A 20,713-nucleotide genomic window follows, 5' to 3' on the forward strand; every position below is an offset into this window, starting at 1 on the left:
AAACTCTGTTAGGGCCATTTCAAGGCAGAAAGTTTTTAAAAAATTCATTTCACAGTTAAGTATGAACTGGCATATGTCTTATTCTTTAAGAAAAAACCAAAGCATTTCGATTTTAAATAAATCTATTCTATGTATTACTATTCATACTATTGTATCATGTAACTCATCTATAAAACAATGAAAGGTCTCCACACAAAAACTAGCTATCAGAAGATGCGTACTCGCTTCACTAGAACTACATCTTCATTATTTCAACTTCACAGATGAAAGATGATTTGTTATCTTATTGCAAAATAAATATTAACAAAGCGTATAATTATTAAAAAGCAGAGTGTTATTATGTTCCTTTTGCATCAGAATTTGTTTTCTCAGTCAATAACAGTGAGCAAAACGAGCTGGGAAAAAGCCTCACATATGACAGTTTTACCCATACTAAATGTCCCCCATGACAGCCTGCCCCGAGAAAGCGGTACAAAGGAACCCAGTCAAACCTAAATGAGCCATCACTGCCCTCATGCCTAACTCATTCAGTGCCCCTCAGAGTAGTCTGCAGTGTCTCTCCCTTCCCTCAACCTCTCCCCAACCAGTCACAAAAATACTGCGGCAGTCAGGTCACAAGATAGCTGACTGCCCATCAAAACACAAGTCAGTACTTACTGGCAGGCTAGGTTAATCACAGTGAGCTTCTGCCTTGCACTACCAGGACAAGTAAAAGATGTCAGGGCCAGGTGTTGGCTGCCCTGTTGTAATTTGCAAGGACACTAGCAGAAGATGCAGACAGCAGAACCCACTTCGGTAGAGATAGGCTGTTTCACAGAGCAAAAAGACAGGATAAAACACCAGGAGCCCCTAGCTGCGTGCCTACAGGCAGCAGCATGAACACAGATGGATCCTCAGCTTTGGGAAAAGGGGTCAAGATCACAGTCAGTTTAAAGTCCCTCAACACAGTATGCAAATTGAACTAGGAATTCTGACTTTTCTCTTGTTCACAAGATAGAAAGGGGTACCTGAAATATGGCTACAGTTTATGTTTAGTTATGTTTATTTCACACGTATTGAAGTTTCAGCCTGCTGTTCAAGTCTGCACCATCCATCTGTGTCACCCCCTCCCCGTGCCTCTGAGCCAAAAGCTGTCAAACTAGTTTGTGTGATCCACTGTGTCTGCAATAAGCATTTGCAAGAGTTTCAGTACTTTGGGATCATCACGCTAGTGATTTACCTAAAACTGACCTTCCTCTGAACAACAGCATCAATAATGAATATAGAGGTTTTACATCACAGTACGGAATCTGGCCAAGATATATTTTAGACTATACTTTTTTCTGCAGGATTGGACTGACTTTCATTGTGAAAGGTTTCTCAGCTATAAGAGTTTCTCACCAAAATTATATCAAAACTGAAACTGTCCTGAAATACTGAAAAATCTCCTCTTGCCCGAGTCAAGTTACCCTCCCCTTCATGTCTTCTGCTATCAACCCTGTCCAGGAAGTGGACATCAGGAGAAAGAAAAGATGTGACAACGTGGTATCTTGAAAGTTAAACCTGTCAATGGACTTCAGAGGAAGAAGACAGAAACAGTACTAAGAAAGATGCATAAAAGGGAAACACAGCTGAGGAAACATCCTTTTCTCAAGATAAACAATGAATATGTTGATTTCACTCTAATGCCAGAGATATTTTTTACACTATGATAAATTCTGTGATACTGGAGAACTATTTCCCACAGCTCTACCATCAAGGCCCCAGGTACAACTCCTCTATACCTCGATAATGTAATGTCCATCAGAAGTGTAAATACCCGCACTGCCACAATGAAACTTCATGAAAGGGAGCTGTAACTGCCTCCTGTGGTGGTGCATCTCACCCCCTCCCCTGGGTGGCTCTACAACCTCAGGAATCCCCATTAGGCCTAAGCATCTGTGTAACAACTTGGGCAGTTCAGCATCCCTTGACTGTACCAGCACCTCTTGCACAGCCAAGATGGGAAACGGCATGGCTGTACCAGAAATATCCCCTATCCGAACACCACCACCACCTGCTATCTTTGGAGCATTCCTTATCTGGATTGTATCATCCCTAACAAGCCTGGGAACACTCTCTGTTATGACTCCAAATGGTATGATACCACTGTCAATGGAATTCTGAGAAAAATTCCATTGATTACAGACTCAGATTGCAGCCAGCATGGACAATTACTGATGACTAAAGCCTATCACCTCCAATCTATGAACAGCAGTCCTGAGCGAGGCACTTTGAGCACTCCTGGACTGCAGCGGGCTGCAAACAGCATCTCCCTGAGTGAGGTGTCTCTCAGAAGTCACAAACACCCAAGTTTGTGACACTAGGGGCACCATCACCAAAAGCTGACGATGGGACCTGGGCTGATTTTCCTGCTTCTTGAGGCTCAACCTTTAGCCTGCTGAGAAATGCAAAAGCATTAAACGTGTGTATTTCTCTGAATTCATGGGGAACTTTGAACAGGTATAGATTTGTAAATGTATCTCCACACTTCTATTCCTTTATGTCTGTATGTATGTGTGTGAACTGATTTAGTAACTTTGCAATAAGTAATACAATATCTAATCCATAGTTCAGCCACTTTCATACTTAAGTAAATCTTATTTGATTCACTTTGTAAATGATAAATGAGTCAATGCTTAAGTGCTGCTAAAATCCTACAATCAAACTTAAACTACAGATGTTCCTTATATCCTTTAGACATAAACAGTTGATCAAGCCTGAGACTAGTATTGGATCTAGCCACACCTAAGCTCTATTAGAATAAATATTGAGAGGCTGTACTCTGCACAGCACCTGCACTCCCCGATTCAAAAATTACTAATGTACCTACCACAATACCCAATTTCTGCTACAGCATGAAAGGGAATTTCTGAAGTCACAATTTGGAAAAGTGATAAATCATCTCCAGAACCCACTCCCCATATAATTCACCTGTTTGGCCAGTCTGAAAACCGGACAGGAGATGAAGTCTTACAACTTATTACTGGCACTTAAATGCCAATACTCACCAAAATTATATCAAAACTGAAACTCTCCTGAAATACTGAAAAACCTCCTCTTGCCTGAGTCAAGTTAGAGTCCTACTAACAGCCGCAGTACCTAATACTGCAACGCTAACAGCAGCTCTGCAAGCAGCTGCACACCCATGGGTGGCAGCACTGGATGTAAAAGATACGTCCTTTATGGTCTACCTGCAAGAGGAGGACAAAATGAAATTTGTCTTTACTTGAGAAGGTATACAATGTATCTTTAACAGACTCTCACATGGCCACAAACATCCATAATTGCTCATGCTGCCCTTGCTGAACTTTTATGAAGAGTCTCACTTCCTCAGAATGTGAAACTGTACCAATATATACGTCATCTATATATTCTTGTCAGAGGAGATTCCCCTGAAAAGGTGGAGAAAGCAGCAACAGCAGCATGGCAAGTGCTACATGAAGCACAAATTAAGACTCCGTCTGAAAAATGTCTGGGACCAGAGAAGCAAAGTTTTTAGGTACTTGGTGGATAGGAGGCACTGCAATGATTCCTCCAGGTACCTTGAGAAAAAGAGCATATGCCACAATCTAGGAAAGAATTACAATAGGTACTTTAGGATATTGGAGAAAACATGTACCTGGATTTTTTATCATTGCTTGCCCACTATACTCACTTTTACAAAAACCATGGAAATGGAACACAGAACATGAAGCAGCAGTCAAAACTCTAACACAGAAATTAAAAACTTTGTGAAGTCACACTCCCACAAATTCCTATTACAACTCTTTCACTCCGGTCTTTGATGATGATTCTTTAAAGCAACTTAACCTAAATCACTGTTTGTGACACCTCCTTAAAGTTATAATCACGTCTTTACACAACCTTTCAAAATTACATTCCTTTTCCTGAAGATCTGCAAGACTTCACCGAAATTCAAGGACAAATCAAGAAGAAAACACCTGTAAAACTTTTCAACTTCTTGGGTAAAACCACCATGGTTTACATCACTTTGTCAGGCAATAATGGTTTCACATCAACAATCACGACAAGCTTAAAAATACTTTTATCGGTATTTCTAGCATTTTAAAAGTACTTTACAGTCAAAATTCTCTAACAATAGCAGCAAAACTCCAGAACAAATGCCAGTAACTTCTGCCTTACCAAGGTACAAACCTGTAACAGGACTGTGAGGTTTTCCAATAACATGACCAATGCACTCATTCATCAGAGCTTGTAAACTCTAAAAAAGACAAACAGAAAAAATTGTGATGGTTTATGTTACAAAAGAGTTGACAGTCATATGGTGAAGCTCACAGTAATAAAATTACATTGGTTAAATATGTAATTTGTCAAGTAAGCACCTCTACATGCTATCAATTACATTAAAGTTTTGGATCCACATTAGGGTTTTTACTATTTTTTTTTTTTAAAGCTAGAAAGTCTTGGTCTTGCCTTGCCTTTTGACCTTGTCAAAATCACCTAATCATAAGAACTGAACAATGATACATCAGAAAGAATACTTCATAATATAAAGCTAGTAAAACTTAAAAATACTCATTGTTAATAAAATTAAAAATTGAAATTAAAAATTTCAAGCGTGCAGGAAAAAGCTGCAAAAACCTCCGCTGTCCTCCCTCTCCCCACCCCAGGAAAAAACACCTGAAGAAATTGGGTGAGAGTATGATGGCCTGAATCACAAGACTAAAGCCTGTAAAACAACAAATACAAAGCACTGCATATCAAAAGAAATTCACTTTCATTACCTACCCATGAAGTTAGCAAAACTTTCATGAAAGGCATTCAACAACTAAACCACTGAACTGGGGCTCAAGCAATCTAAGCTTAATTGCTAGGTGTACTATTCACTGTCTATGTAACCTTGGACAAGTTATTAAATCTTCCTCTGGTTCAGTTTACTTGTCAGAACCACAGGGATAAAATATGCCTTCACAATAAAGAATTAGTTTTGTTCTTTGGTACAGCTGCTATGAAGGCTGCTTCTATATACCAGTCATTCAGACTAGTCAAAATTTCTTCCAGAAATCAAAAAACTTAGTGAAGACCAGGATCTCAAAGGTCCTACAAAAAAATATGAAAGAAAAATAGAAGCATTTAGCATGGGATTAGCATATTTTACCAGTCCAGACTGAGCTAGAATCTCAGCTTTAAATCTAGACCATCATTCCTCTATGACATCTGGTATTATCTAAATAAGAGATTAGGATTGACATTGGCAAAATGCTGTGGCCTGCATTATACAGGAGTCAGATTAATCAAAACAATGTGATCCTTCAAGTGATGCTCTCCACAACTAAACCCATTTTAAGAAAGCAAAAGTTCAGAAATGTAGTTAAGGTTTTGGGTTCCCCTCTTTCTCTCCCACTTGTGCAAAGTCTTTTTTAGCAACTGTGTCAAAGCAAATAAAGTTGAGGGGCTACTTCCTAAAGCTAAAGTATCAGGGTATTTCAAATACAAGCTTAACTTTGTCGTTTCAGAAGACAACCCTTTCCCAGCAACATACACATGGAACTAAAACATAACTTATTTGAGAGCTCTTGATAAAAAAACGTGAAAAAAAGACTAAACTATCGTTTCTGTATTATGCAAGATTAATGTGGTTGGCATTTCATAACAAATCTCAAAATTTATAAATATCAGAGGTGCTGACACTCACATTCTGCTATTTTGTGGCAACTGTGCTTTCACTTCTCTGTAGTACTGTACCAAGATCAGAGAAATAACTTCTCAGAATTTTATTTCCACAGGAAAAGGAGAAAGGCAGAGCACACAAAAAGCCAGTTTTAGTCGGATTTTTTTCACAGTAAAAACAAAAGAAAGATGCTTTAAAGTCTTTTTCACATTGGCACAATTTGAAAAAAAATTGAAGAAATACCCTTAAACAATTGTGATTTTGTATTCATACCCATAAATGAACTCTGGTGCTAAGCCTCAGGAGCTCACATTCAGAAACTTATAACAACAACTATAAATTGTAACTCTGCAGAAAAGCTGCTGTAAACTTTCCCAAGAGACAAAGAAAGAGCCTCCCAAAACAGCAACTTGTCAGCAATTTGAAAACATTAATGCTGATTGTCACAAACATACTCTATTCGGTATCTTACAAACTGAAGAGGTATCAACAGTTACATACAACACCAATCAGCATCTGTATTCAGACTGTTTTATAAAAACTATCCCTGAAAAACATGTACTGATAGCTTCACAAACATTTAGAAATAAACAAGCAGAACAACTTATTCCATACCAAGAAGTCATCTTCTGGGAGAGCTGAAATAAATGCTGGCTCAATGGCTTGAAGAAAATCAAAACCTTGAGTTGCCCACCTAGCTCAAAGAAAAAGAAAAGACAGAAAATTAACCGCTCTTCAGCTAAAGTCATCATAAGAGTTTCAACAACATCCAAGAACAGTAAATGGCAGTTATTTTTCTTCTAGAAAATATGGTACAATCTTTGTAAGAAAATGGATTAATACGTAAGAGGCAAAATATTTAACTTGTATTAATATTTGCCCAGTTAGTACTGAGATAAAGTCTGAGTTTAGCAAGGACACCACCAAATAAAGTGAGCAGGTGATGCCATATATTTCAATCCATGCACACGCTCTCTTCAGGAACAGTATCATCAAGTCACTCATAATATGTATGCTTCAAAGCAACAAGCCAAACCACTATGTTCCCTGCCTAAATTCTCATTTCTGAAACAAGATTGAAAGTGTACTAATGATTTCACGACTATCTGATAAGCAGTAACGGGGCATCAATGGTTTCAAGCCCTACACTGGTAAAGCAAAATAATTAATGAACTTGGTTAAAGTAAGTTGTGCCTTCAGTTCAGCCACATGCTCTCCCTGCACTGCCTCCTCTTAAGACCTCTAGGTAGAATCACAGGATACACGGAGTTGGAAGAGACCCATGAGGACCATCGCAGTCCAACTCCTAACTCCACACACAACAACCTAGAAGTTAAACCATACACCTAAGCATTGTCCAAATGCTTCTTGAACACCAACAGGCCTGGGGCCATGACCACTTCACTGGGGAGCTTGTTCCAGGGCTTGACCACCCTCTCAGTGAAGAACTTTTTCTTAATATTCAATCTGAACTTCCCCTAACGTAGCTTTAAGGCACTCCCTCATATCTTATCACCAGAGAGAAGAGCTCAGCGCCTCGCACTCCACTTCCCCTCCAGAAGCTGTAGACAGTAATGGGGTCACCCCTCAGTCTCTGCTTCTCCAAGCTGAGCAAACCTAGTATGCACAACCACTCCTCATGTAAGACTTTCCCTCCAGTCCTTTCACCACCTTCATTGCCCTTCTTCAGACACACTAACATTTTTACATCCTTCTCATATTGTGGAGCCCAGAAGTAAACACAGTACTCATGGTGCGCTGCACCAATGCTGGGCACAGTTGGACAATCACCTCTTTCAGCTGGTTAGCTGTACTCTGCCTAATGCACCCCAGGACACAGCTGACCCTTTCCACCACCAAGGCACACCGACTCACACAGAGCGTACCGTCAACCAGAACCCCGAGATCCCTTTCTGCAGGGCTGCACCCCGACCTCTTGGCCCCTAATCTATACATATATCCAGGATTACACGGTCCCAGGTGCAAATCTGGCATTTGTCCTTGTTAAATTTCATAAGCTTGGTGATTGCCCAGTACTCCTCATCTATCAAGCTCTCTCTGTAAGGCCTCTGTACCCTCAAGGGAATTAACAGCTCCTCCTAATATAGTGTCGCTGGCAAACTTACTTTGTACATACTCAACTCCTGTGTCCAGATCACTGATAACATTGACGAGAACTGGGCTTAAAACTGAGCCCTGCAGAAAACCGTAGTGACTGGCTACCAGCCAGATGTCACCCCATTTACACCAACTCTTTGAGCCCAACCCTTCAGTCAGTTGTTCACCCATCATATTGTGCCCATGTCCAGCCGTATGCTAGATAGGCATTTTGTCCAGAAGGGTACTGTGAGAGACAATATCAAAAGCTCTGCTAAAATAGTCATTTTAAAGAAACCAAACAAACCACACAGAAAAACCCGACCACGTCCACTGCCTTCTCTTCATCCACTTGGTGGGTAACCTTGTCATAAAATGGCAATTAATAAGGCATGGCTTGCCCTCTATGACCCCATGTTGACTTTGATAAATGACTACATTGTCTCTGAAGTGTTTTTCAGTAACTCCCAGAATAATCTCCGTAATTTTACCAAGGAACTGAAGTGAGACTGACAGGCCTGTAATTACCATGATGTTCTTTCTTGCCCTTCTTGAGAACTGGAACAATGTTTGCTAGCTACCAGTCAAGAGGGACTGCTCCAGATTCCTGAGACTGTTGATAAATAACTGAGAGGGGTCTTGCAATAACATCAGCCAACTTCTTCAGAACCTCAGAATGAATTAAGGCCCTCTGGACTTGCGTGCATTCCACTGCACCAGCAAACCTTGTTCAAGTTGAAAGTCAGCCAGGAGTTTACCACTCCAGGGGTCCCAGGGCCCATCATTTGTGCTTAAGACAGAGGTGAAGGCGGCATTAAATGTCTTTGCTTTATCTTCATCCCTATTTGTGAGGTGACCAGTCTCACCACGTAATGGACCAGTGTCATCTTTAAGTCCTCCTTTTGCTGTTAACATACTTTTAAAAGCCTTTTATGTTGTTTTGGGGTTTGGGGTTTTTTGTTTCCTTTTGGGTTTGTTTTTTTTGGTTTTGGGGTTTTTTTGGTTTTGTTTTTAAGATCAGCAGACCAAGCTAACTAGCCTATCCACATATGGTTCAGCCTACCCACTCTTTCCTCCCCCTCTTCCAGTAAGGAGAGCAACCCACCTCCAGGACAAACTGATCAGCCCTATACTTTAAGGAAACAAAACCGTCACTTCTGTGAAATCTGCTAGCGCAGATCAATATAAAAGCACCTATTTTTATGCAAAAGAATTCTACTACATTTCTGATATACCAGCTAAAAAATGCTGCAAAAACACCTAAGTTAACCAAGCAATGGTATTGTTCTGCTTGGACCAGTCTCCCAGTTCCTCCACTTACATTGTCAAAGTGATGCAACTTTAACTTTTTTCATTAGCACCCAGCAGTAGAGTTTCATAGCACCAACTGTAAGCACAATTTGAGAGACCACTGGGCACAACACTACTGCCAGACAAGACAGAAAATATTTAGACTACAACAAAAAACACCCACAAGTGCACCCATTATTGCAATCATAAAACTAAAGAATTTTCAGCAGAGTGGAAACACTTCTTCCTCATCTGTGGGCCATACTTTGGACACTTTCAGAAAGGACTAACAGAAGGACTTCTACAGGAGGTTCCATACATATCTCATTTCTGCGACTGGCAGAAAACAATACAGCTTTCTCTGTAGAATACCCATAGAATGACTGTTGCATATTGACTCCTGATCACATAGCACTTTTATTCCAACTTAATGACCCTTCTCTAAAGTCTTTTAATTATCTGGGTCCAACAACCTCCACTTTTTCTTCCCATTTTCTGTCAGTTAACATGAGGCAAAGCATTCCACAAATTCTTTTGGTACGCAGCTGGAGCATTCATTTGGATTTATGCATTTATTATTCAAATTATTTTCAAAATTTAAGAGCCAGAAGCATCAGTAGTTCAGAAGAACTACTTCTACACAATAAGGCATTACTCAAAGTGTGAAAATTCCTGCATGTTATTTAAACACACACTACCATGGCAGTCACAAGTTGGCTGTTACCTGGGTCGAGTGCCCCGGCCACTCTCACATTTTGTTAGCACATAATTCATCCATTTCCTGGCAAAGCTGATATACTTGTCTCCAATTTTCTGCCTGAATTCTCCAGACATCAGACGAACAACTTCTTTATGGTACTGTAAGAAACACTAAAGATTACTTTTCACGTATTAATAAGAAGAACAAAAATACCATTTGCAATATCCACTGGAGTATTTGCAGGCTAACAAAACTCTACAGTATGGTAACAGTCACATCCTATTCTTAGACAAAGAGTTTATATAAGCAGATGCATATTTATAGAAAAAAATCATAAAAAGTATATGATACAAAATGTGCCACAGTGAGAGGCAGCACTTGAGCCATACTGCATTCTTATGTGTATACAGGCACGCGCTGATGGTTAACGGTGTACACACATCATTTAAGAAAAGCTACATAAACGTTCAGTTCTGTAATCAGAGACTGAACTGCAAAGTAGCGTTCATTTTTAATTATACTGCAGGTAACATTAGGGGATAAAGGAGTTATATAAGTACATTTAAAAAAATAAACAGAAACATCAGATATTTTTTAGCAGACCATCCTTAGAAATATGTTAGTATTAAATCTTAAAAAGTTTTTACAAAGCTCACAGGAACCAAATAGTGAAACAACATACTAAAAGCACCTGAACATGACATTTCTTCATTGTGTTTTTTGCTGAGATAGTTTTCTTCACAGTAGGCTAGTACGGGGCTATAGTTCAGATTTCTGCTCAGAACAGTGTAGATAACACTGGGATGTCTTAGTCACTGCTGAGCAGTGCTCACACAGAGCCAAGGGTTTATCTGCTTCTCACTCCAGCCCACCAGCAAGTAGGCTGGGGGTGTATGAGAAGTTGGTAGGGGATACAGCTGGGACAGCTGACCCCAACTGACCCAAGGGATATTCCACACCATATGACGTCATGCTGAGTATATAAAATGGGGAAGAAGGGAGGGGGGTGTGTGATTCAGAGCGATGGTGTTTGTCTACCCAAGTAACCGTTATATGTGATGGAGCCCAGCTTTCCTGGGGATGGCTGAACCCCTGTCTGCTGATGGGAAGTGGAGAAAGACTTCCCTGTCTTGCTTTGCTTCTGTGCACAGTTTTTGCTCTACCTATTAAACTGTCTTTACCTCAACTCACAAGTTTTTTCATGTTTACTCTTCTGATTCTCCCCCATCCCATGGGGGGGGGGGGGGGGGCTGCAGAGAAGACAATGAGCAAGTGGCCGGGCGGTGCTTAGTTGCAGGCTGGGGTTAACCCATGACACTCAGCAGCTCTTTCAGGAAGGCACTCAAAAGCTATAGGCACTGCATCAACCACAAACTTTGAAAGAATAGCTCATATTAGTGTTATGCTGTTCTAGGATGAAAAACTGTGAGAAGCCAAGTTACACAATGACATTCAACATCAAAGGATATTTCTTATTTCATCTAAAAAGCTGACAAGTAGCAGAGTCTACAAGACTACACCTGAAATCCTCAAGCTCTTAAAGCTTTTTAAGAGTTCCAGGCATTGCTAATAGTAGTCTGAATGTAACAGATCCATCTGTTCTTTTTCAATCATTTTCACATAAGATTTCTGCAGCAACACACAATGTTCTGCTAGAATTGGGAGGTCCTAGTTGACTGGAACCTAGCAAATGTAACTTCCATCTACAAGAAGGGCTAGAAGGAGGATCCGGGGAACTGCAGGCTTGTCACTCTGACCTCAGTCCTGGGGAAGGTTATGGTGTAGATCATCTTGAGTGCCATCACACAACACATACAGGACAACCAGGTGACCAGGCCCAGTTAGCATGAGTTTATGAAAGGCAGGTCCTGCTTGACTAACCTGATCTCCTTCTATGACAAGGTGACTTGCTTAGCGGAAAGGGGAAAGGCTGTAGGTGTTGTCTGCCTGGATCTTAGTAAAGCCTTAGGCACCATTTCCCATGGCACTCTCCTGGAGAAACTGGCTCCTCGTGACTTGGACAAGTGTATTGTTCACTGGGTAAAAGCTGGCTGGACAGCCAAGCCAAAGGAGTGGTGGGGAATGGAGTTAACTCCAGTTGGCAGCCAGTCACAAGTGGTGTTCCCCAGGGCTCAGTGCTGGGGCCAGTTCTGTTTAATCTCTTTATCATTGATCTGGATGAGGGGATCGAGTGCACCCTCAGTAAGTTTGCAGACGACACCAAGCTGGGGGGAGTGTTGATCTGCCTGAGGGCAGGAAGGCTCTGCAGGGGGGTCTGGACAGGTGGACCGATGGGCCGAGGCCAATTGTATGAGGTTCAACAAGGCTCAGTGCTGGGTCCTGCACTTGGGTCACACCAACCCCACACAGCGCTACAGACCTGGGGCAGAGCGGCTGGAAACTGCCTGGTGGGAAAGGGCCTGGGGGTGCTGGTCGACAGCCAGCTGAGCATGAGCCAGCAGTGTGCCCAGGTGGCCAAGGCGGCCAACAGCGTCCTGGCTTGTATCAGAGACTGTGGCCAGCAGGACTAGGGAAGTGACTGTCACCCTGTACTTGGCACTGGTGAGGCTGCACCTCAAACACTGTGCTCAGTTTTGGCCCCTTGTCTGTAAAACAAGTCTTATGAGGAGTGGCTGAGGAACTGGGGTGTTCAACCTGCAGAAAAGAGGCTCAGGGGAGACTTTATTGCTCTCTAGAACTACCTGAAAGGAGGCTGTAGACAGGTGGGTGTCAGCCTCTTTTCCCAAGTAACAAGCAATAGGATGAGAGGAAATGGCCTCAAGTTGCTCCAGGGGAGGTTCAGATTGGACATTAGGAAAAAATTCTTCACCGAGAGGGTTGTCAAGCATTGGAACAGGCTGCCCTGTGGTTGATACGCCATGCTTGGAGGTATTTAAAAGACATGCAGATGTGGTGCTTAGTGACACAGTTTAGTGATGGACTTGGCAGTGCTGGGTTAATGGCTGGACTTCATCTTAAAGGTTCTTCCCAACCTAAACAATTCTATGAATTCTTTGTATTTCCACTGAGTTACACTTTTTCATTTGCACAAATGCAAAACCAAAAATTTCAGTTGGTTCTGACTAAAACAAGACAATGTGTCATTAATCTTTTCTTTCCTTACCTCAAACCCAAAATTATAACCCTGTATCATGGCTTCCCGGTAGTATTGCTGCAAAGTGGCAGATTCAGATTCATCAACTTCAGCATCAAACTCAGATGTGAACATGTGATCAACTCTGTCAATGGCACTGCTTATCTTATTGCATAGCTGTAATGCATCACTCTGAGCAACAACAACAAAAAGGGATGGGGGGAGCATCAAATTATTATTTATATTCTACAGCTGACAAGACTAAAGCAAACATGAATCTAACAATTACATTATTTTAAATGGAAATATACTTTAATGCCATCACAATCCATTCAGTCTTGGAATAGCACTTTCAAGCAGTTGCACAAAGCAAGTCTTAAAATTAACTGAAGGATTATAGTTAAGCTTGTTTGCTTGAGTGACATTAACTTTAAAAACAAAAACAGTGGTGAGGAGTCCACCAAAAAAAAAAAACCCAACCAAAAACAACAACAAAACCAAACCCAGAAAAAACACCCAACCAAAACCAGACAACAGAGAAAATTCATTTTGCCATCTATAACATGACCAAGCCTTTGGTTGTATTTTCACCCTGGTATGTGGGCACAGCTCCTACTGAACTCAGGGGGAAATGTAGGGGCCTGATATTGCAATTTCAATCTAATAAATCTTTGCTTTTCTGGGTCCTCCACAAAAACCTAAGCTAACAGAAAAAAACACCAAAGAAAACCCTCATACAACAACAACAAAACCTCAAAAAAACAAAAAACACCCCACCAAAACCAACTCACACACTAAAAACAAAAGCAAAAAATCAGAGAGAGACCTACCCACTTTTATATCACAAAGCAGCAATCTTCCCCAAATTTGAGGAAAAATAAGTTGTTTCTTTCAGATCATGGATTTTGATGGAATTTATTTTTATGAAACTAAACCCTTTCTTTCAAATCAATAGCTGACATTTATCAATTTATTTATTCTATTGCTATTCATATTGCTACTGCATTATGGACTTGCTTCCCACTTCCCAGTGCAAAAATGATTACACCAATATTGTTCAAAAATACACTCATAAATCCTTTGCAGAAACAGAATGAAAAATGTACTGAAAGTAAAGTCCATAGAGGTTATATAAATTATAATTGCAGAACATGTCATTAACATTGCAATCTCCTTGCACGTTTTTACTTATCTTTGAACAAAGCACTATCAATTTTGACCAAGATAATCTTGAAAACTGCTTACTTTTAGCTGTTGTAGAGCTTTGGCGATGACCGGTTGGCTAGATGTCTGTTCCTGGTGCAGAGAGATGAGCCCTTCAATAGACTGCTGGAAAGCTTTTCTCTGACTCACAAGGTGAGCAGACTGAATGACTACAAGGAGGAGGTTATCAACCTAGGAATACAAGATACCACAAGTTCTTTTAAAAAAAAAAAATCTCTCTATAAAAGATATCCCATATCAGCAAATTCCAACTGGTTATTTTTCAAATTCTAAAATATGAAAGACCTCTCTTGTTGCTCTTTATGAAAATCTTTAAATCATGCTTGATGCTGACAACTGAACTTGATAAACTCTCATCTTATGAGTAGAGTTCTATTAGGGCAAACAACACAGCAAGTTTTCAACGGGAATGCACTCCTATTCACTTCTGGAAAGGTTTGGGAAATACTATTAAAATTATCTTCAGAACAGTTACACACAGAAAGGCACCATCTAAGCAAAATAATTTTATTTTCTCAAAGCAGATGGAAGTAACAACCATCACATAAATAAGCAGGTTTTATCCAAGTAATGTAATACACTCAGGACAAAAACCTACTATTGAACAGGTAAAGCCATAGACTTACCACACAGTATTTGCTCAGACTTTGAAAATTTTTAAGATGTAAGAATATGTTTTATAAACCAGAGCTCTGACGTTGCAGAAGTCTGTAAAAGTACAGTCACACACAGCATTGCCTTTGCTGTGGCACCGAGTTACATACTAAGCTCTGTTAATTTCAAACTACAGACAACACATATCCAACAATTTACTCTGCAAACAAGACCTACTTCATCTCTGTTTTCAATATCTCATCCCCAAAGAATAATCTCATGCTCAAAATTCTTTAAATGTTGATAGGATTCTTCTATTTTATAAGTATTTTTAAATAAGCTTATGTTTTTTCTAGTTTGCAATTAAAATGTTTTTTTAAAAAAAACACAGGATGATTTTTTAAAGGTTATTTTACTTCCTAACCTTTCAATACTGGATTTTAAAAAATTCATAAACAGTGTTACACATATGCACATATAAACACATACACAGTGTTTTATGTGCACTCACATATGTCAGATAGAATACCACTTGCAACCCAGATTCTATTTTTTGCTGTTTTCATTTTCTGAGTGAAATGCTAACTTTGATAAAGTCCAATGAAATTCTAAGCACTTAATCAAAGGCTATTTTTTTATTGTTCAGTCTGGGCAACAGACAAATAAGTCGTAACATGCTTGCATGTTAAAAGCAGCAGCATATACAGGAGTGACTTTTTCAACTGCCTGTAATTGCTCGAGCCATTTGAATGCTAGAGGCTAGGCACAGCGACATGGAAAGTCACTCTGTTCATGGACAGTAAAGCCCATTTATGGTAGAGATCTAAGGAACTGCATGACATACCAAAGGGAAAATTCAGTTAGCCTAACATAAGGGTATGAGAACAGGAGGGGCAAGGAGCTGCAGCTGGCTCAGTTGCTACAGCATAGCAGAACTGCTGGCAGGCAACCTCTGTTGGCTTGGGATGAAGGAAAGTATGACTGGAAAGATTGCTTCTGCAGAACTGTTAAAACATCCCGTAGCTTCCACAGGAACGTGACTTTAAATGTCACAATTCATCCAATATCGAAAGTAACTGCTTTCATGCCTCAGTGTGTGGAAAGCACACAACCACCACACATTCTTGGGAACTGGTGCCTTCTTAATAAAATGTACAGTTTTCAAGTCTTATCCACACTTCTGATACTGAACGTTCAACTAGATATTGACAGTATCTCTTTATGATAAAAGTCCAGACCTGAAAATGCACATTGTAGAGATTAATCCTTCTAAGAAATGCTAAACCCCATTGAATTTAACACTTGCATTAACACAACTAAGAATCAATCTTACCCTTGAATTTAACTTTTAATTATCTATAAAAGGACACATGCCTCACTTAAATTACTGTGGTTAATATGAAAGGATAAGCATTCATGTAAGTGTGGAGATCACAGGCAGGGAAAAAACCAAGACCAAAACCCACCGGCATTGTGCGCAGTGTGTCAACAGTTTCTACTTGTGGCACTACTTTGACTGGCTGACCCTCCCATGCACTCCAGCTGTCATCTGATTCATGGTCTTTATCACCGTGTTTGGTCATTACTAAATAGGCCTCATATGCAACCTCATCTGAATCCTTTGAGCAATCCTTTCCAGCAGCTGCATTGAGGAGCTGCAAAATCAGAGACTTTTCCCCTGCGATACTATTTGGTACAAATACTTGTAAATTCTCAAGTCCAAGAATTTGTACCTGTAGAAAAAAAATAAAAATACACTGAGTGAATCTCACTGTTTTCTATGATACACAAAATAAATAAAAGACACATGTAATCTCATTTATGGAACAGAGCTTCCAATTTGAACAGATGCACAATATACACACAAAACAATGCATTCAGCCATTTTTCTAGAAAAACTCAAAATGCATTTTAAGAAATTATTTGTCTGGAAATCTGCTAAATCACCAACTTTCAGTGGCATCTTTCCTTGCACCTTCAATTGATCCTTCTACGCACTCTTCTAAAGGAATCTTGTTACAAAAAAGTCTAATTTCACATACATACTATACCTATGCATATATGTAAGTACAAAATTATATATACACATATTTTACAAAGTAAATTAGTCAACACTAATTTAAAAATGTGTGCTTCCTAAGTCTTAAGACTGGAATATTAAAAAAAAAAATAAAATTCCTTCAGGATCCCTAAGAATCCACACAACATTTCTCAATGGCTACAAAAGATAAAAGTAAGCAAAACTATGGCTAAAAGAGTATCAGATATTCTTTCACTATTCATGAAAGATTAATTAAGCCCAGTAAGAGTGCTCTATTTTAATAAAATACTACTTATACTACTTAAGAGCTACTTCTGCATTGTATCTGTCACATTAGTAACAATACTTTAACCAAGTCAGGCATCAGAATCAGACTGTGAAGACAGTGAAATAGTTGATACCTCTGATTTGACATGAGGTAACTGACCTATAGTGAGGTTTAATTCTCTCTTTTCAGAGTTTGATGTCATCAAGCCAAGACAAAACACACTGGACTCAACATTTTTACCATTAGGCAGCAATATTTTATAATTAAAACCATTATAATTTATAGGTCAATATAAAAACTAGATGGGTGTCACTGAAAGCTAATATAGTTTCCCGAAACTAATGAGCATCTGATTGATAAAGCTGTTAAAAATTTAAACTCCCTGCATGATGTTAGAGGGCCAATATATAACGTGTTAATCACCAAAATGTGCGTCATTTTGAGTGGCGGAAAAAAGGGGAGAGGTAATACATAAAGAGGGATAAATACTGAGATTCAAATAATCCACCTAGATTAGTTAACCCTTGTGTTTACACAGATTTTTTCAAACTCAAGATTCAATTTTTTCTTCAAAACATGCATAAGAACAGTAATACTATCTTTAACTGTAAGGTGTACCAAATGTAATATTGTGTCTCAAAGCAGCCAAGAGTGGATATTTGGGGGAAAATGTTTTTTAAAAGTAAACGTATACTGATCTACCTGACTATTCTCCTACTCTTAAACAATTCACAGACCAGGGTCCTGCTGAGCCAGATGTTTCATCCATGTATTTAACAACCTTTTATGAACTTCTCTCCTGTAAACTTGTCAGTGTCTCCTTGGACCAATTTCTATTTTCAGCAATCATTTATACAAATCTAACAAGAATTTTGTAATGCAGAAGTTAATAGATTATCTCCCAATTGTGAATTATATATATTCAATGTATGGCAAGACAAAAACCAGCAGATCCAAATAAATTTAATCTGTTGAAGCAACTGATTTAATTAAATTCAAACTACAGTAAAGACTTGTACACCTAGGAGTTTTTAAGGAATAAAGTGCAAAACCATAAAGGTGGGAATTTATAGTACAGCAAATACCAGGCACTGCGAACTTAGCCTACTTCTGTTGTACAATAGTTTTCTAACAGCTATTCTGGAGCAAAACACAGTCCCTCACAACGTTAACACTCTCAAGGAAGCTTGCTAGAACAGACCTCCACTATAATATTGTTGCTTTATAAAAGCATAAAACACGCAGGTCCATAGTTCGAGATTATCTGTTTAAACTTGTCCATTTACTGATGTATCTGTTCACCTCAAATTTTAAAGCATTTATTTTTCATAATACTCTCTACTAAGTGTTATTACTCCCCTCTCACAAACGTGTAAATACAATTGAAGCAAAACAGCTTTTCCTAAGTCACAAAAAGAATCTTTGGGAAGACAAGGAATTGGACACTGACTTCCCAAAACATAGACTAGCATTCTCACTCACACGAAGACAGGTACAGAAAATAATTTGACTACTACAATTCCGTATTACATACGTGATGTTTTAAATTGAAAACTGAAAGTATGTCAAAAAATATCCTTCAACATTTTGCTTAGCATCCCCACTCCACTTTCATGCCTCTAAACTGAATTTACCTTCACATACTCTTTCGTTTTCAGAGCATTCAGAAGATCTCGTACAGGGGCTGACAACGCAAATTCTGCTGCTATTTCAAGGTCCTACAAGTAATGACAAAACCAAAGAACATGCTTTCAGATTAAATTTCTTTAAAGCATATATGTAAGATGAGACTCTACTGTTAACTTACTTTCCTCAGCATTTTAGCAAATCCAAGAGCTTTGGAGGCTCGCTCCCTAGCTTCATGAAACAGCTCTTTGAGTGCTCGGCTGGTCTCTATAACAGACCTCCTGAAACAGTCATAAGAATGAAGTGACAATGTTTTAATAAATCATATCGCATTTATATATGTAAATAATCTTTATTTCCTAACAGCTATATGTCAATAGAAAGAACACAGAAAAGATAAATAATTATAAGCAGCTGACTGAAATAAATTGAACTCACAGGTATATTTTTGATAACGATATAAAAAAATAATTTAAAGAATGTTACATAAACAATCTCTCATACCCTGAACTAAAAAGAAGGTTACTAGACTTCAAACAAACAAAATGATTGGTCATTACTACTGCACACAGAAATATCAGCAATAAAGTCCACAGAGTCTTGGATTTACCAGGTTCTCATTTTAAGAAATAAAATGCAGTATGTACCTGTCAGGGGTATAGAAATATGAGCGTGTTTATTTTTATTAAGCTGAAGGGCTTAATACCTGATTTCATCTGATGCAGTACTGTCATCGGCACTGGCCCAAAATTCATCACAACTGTCCTGTAGTCCAGAATCTAAAAACATTCCTGTAGATTTCAGCAGCATTCCTGCAATATCACTGTAGCAACACAAATGGTGGAACTTCAAAATCTCATTCAGGTAGCATAGCACCTTACAGTTCCTACTCTGTCCAATGCAAAAAAGACACATTGCCAAGTCTGCCTGCAGAACTAAGCAGCATCTTGGGGGCCCTCAGTTACTCTGCGTGCCCAGTGCCAGCAGGAACGGGGACTCTCCACAGAAGCAGTCGTTACTGTTATAGCCAGAGCAAAAGCAATCTGCACTTACTGCATCCTATAGCTACAGTCATTGTAATAATCCACAAAATCACAAAGACTTAACAGCTGCGTATATGGCCTCAAGAAGCCCAGACTGGGAACCCTGAACAACTGCTGACTTGAATATGTAACTGGCACAAATCAACACCATAAGCACAGTAATTAAATAAAACCTACCAGAACAGTTTGCCAGCTTGAGCTTCACCTCCTCTTATATAAGGAGTTATTTCTTTGGTGAAATTCCATTCTTCCTCCAAAAGATTTTTTAAACTATGAGACGCTTGAGGTAACTGCTGTAGCATTTGGATCCAGCTTCGCATATAATCAAAGTAAACCTGTACACGGGGAGAGATAATTTAAACAGAAATTGCTACAAAACCTGTAATCAAGGACTGTAACGTCTCAAATCGATGACCAACCTCAACACTATACAATTTGTAGAAAATATTTCTACAACACTTTTCATTGGCTATGACTTAAAATGAGCTACATATTTCCACACAAAAGGTCCAATTTATGGCTTGGGAAGTAGCAAGTGCTACTAAAGTATTAAATACTATGACTCCATAATAGTTTTCTAAAAATGTTGACAGTATCACTACCTTGCTTGCTGTGCTGCTATTCACCATTGTATCAGCGAATACCCTCTGTGGTCAGAGTTTTTAAAGCTAAATTACTGAAAAACAGTCTCTAAATCTTTTAACTGGATTACTCCAAAAGGTTTTATTTGAACATATCCTCCTGGATAAGTGCAACAAACAGGCTTCTTAGATTCTACATTATACCTTGTGTTCCTTTACATCATCTATCTCTCACCTTTATTTAATTATTGATTTAAACCAACATAAAAAACCAGTTAAGCACAATTCTTCATACATCTGCCTTTCAGGATCATACTGAATGCAAAAAATGAGCTGCAATTTGTTTTAGTTCAGTAATCCCTACCATCAATCAATGTCCCTCCTTAGAAATGGTTAAGGCCCTTCCTAATGGTTTCAGGTATTTTCAGACCACACTGTAATTATGACAAGGTTATAGAATCATATAATGATTTGGGTTGGAAAGGGCCTTAAAGATCATCTA

General features: G+C 39.1%; 1 protein-coding gene across 7 annotated transcripts in view; it reads right to left on the bottom strand.

Annotated features, from left to right (window-relative positions):
• The window catches only part of MAP3K4 (mitogen-activated protein kinase kinase kinase 4), an 80,928-nt gene that overhangs the window by 21,712 nt on the left and 38,503 nt on the right, over nucleotides 1-20,713 (bottom strand). For 4 of the 7 annotated variants that reach the window (XR_008732720.1, XR_008732718.1, XM_055713410.1 and 1 more), the window contains exons 6-15: nucleotides 19,808-19,965; nucleotides 19,294-19,410; nucleotides 18,769-18,868; nucleotides 18,596-18,679; nucleotides 16,119-16,385; nucleotides 14,080-14,229; nucleotides 12,865-13,026; nucleotides 9,765-9,898; nucleotides 6,269-6,347; nucleotides 4,165-4,243 (exon numbers count right to left, since the gene is read on the bottom strand). Coding sequence is in view for 4 of the 7 variants with exons in the window: in XM_055713410.1 (XP_055569385.1) it covers nucleotides 4,165-4,243; nucleotides 6,269-6,347; nucleotides 9,765-9,898; nucleotides 12,865-13,026; nucleotides 14,080-14,229; nucleotides 16,119-16,385; nucleotides 18,596-18,679; nucleotides 18,769-18,868; nucleotides 19,294-19,410; nucleotides 19,808-19,965 (1,330 nt within the window). In the remaining 3 variants the exon portion in view is untranslated. The remainder of the gene's footprint in view (nucleotides 1-4,164; nucleotides 4,244-6,268; nucleotides 6,348-9,764; nucleotides 9,899-12,864; nucleotides 13,027-14,079; nucleotides 14,230-16,118; nucleotides 16,386-18,595; nucleotides 18,680-18,768; nucleotides 18,869-19,293; nucleotides 19,411-19,807; nucleotides 19,966-20,713) is intronic. The other 3 variants (XR_008732719.1, XM_055713411.1, XM_055713413.1) reach the window with 1 other exon arrangement.

Source organism: Falco cherrug, chromosome 6 (assembly GCF_023634085.1).
Source record: "Falco cherrug isolate bFalChe1 chromosome 6, bFalChe1.pri, whole genome shotgun sequence".
Classification (NCBI taxonomy): Eukaryota; Metazoa; Chordata; class Aves; order Falconiformes; family Falconidae; genus Falco; species Falco cherrug.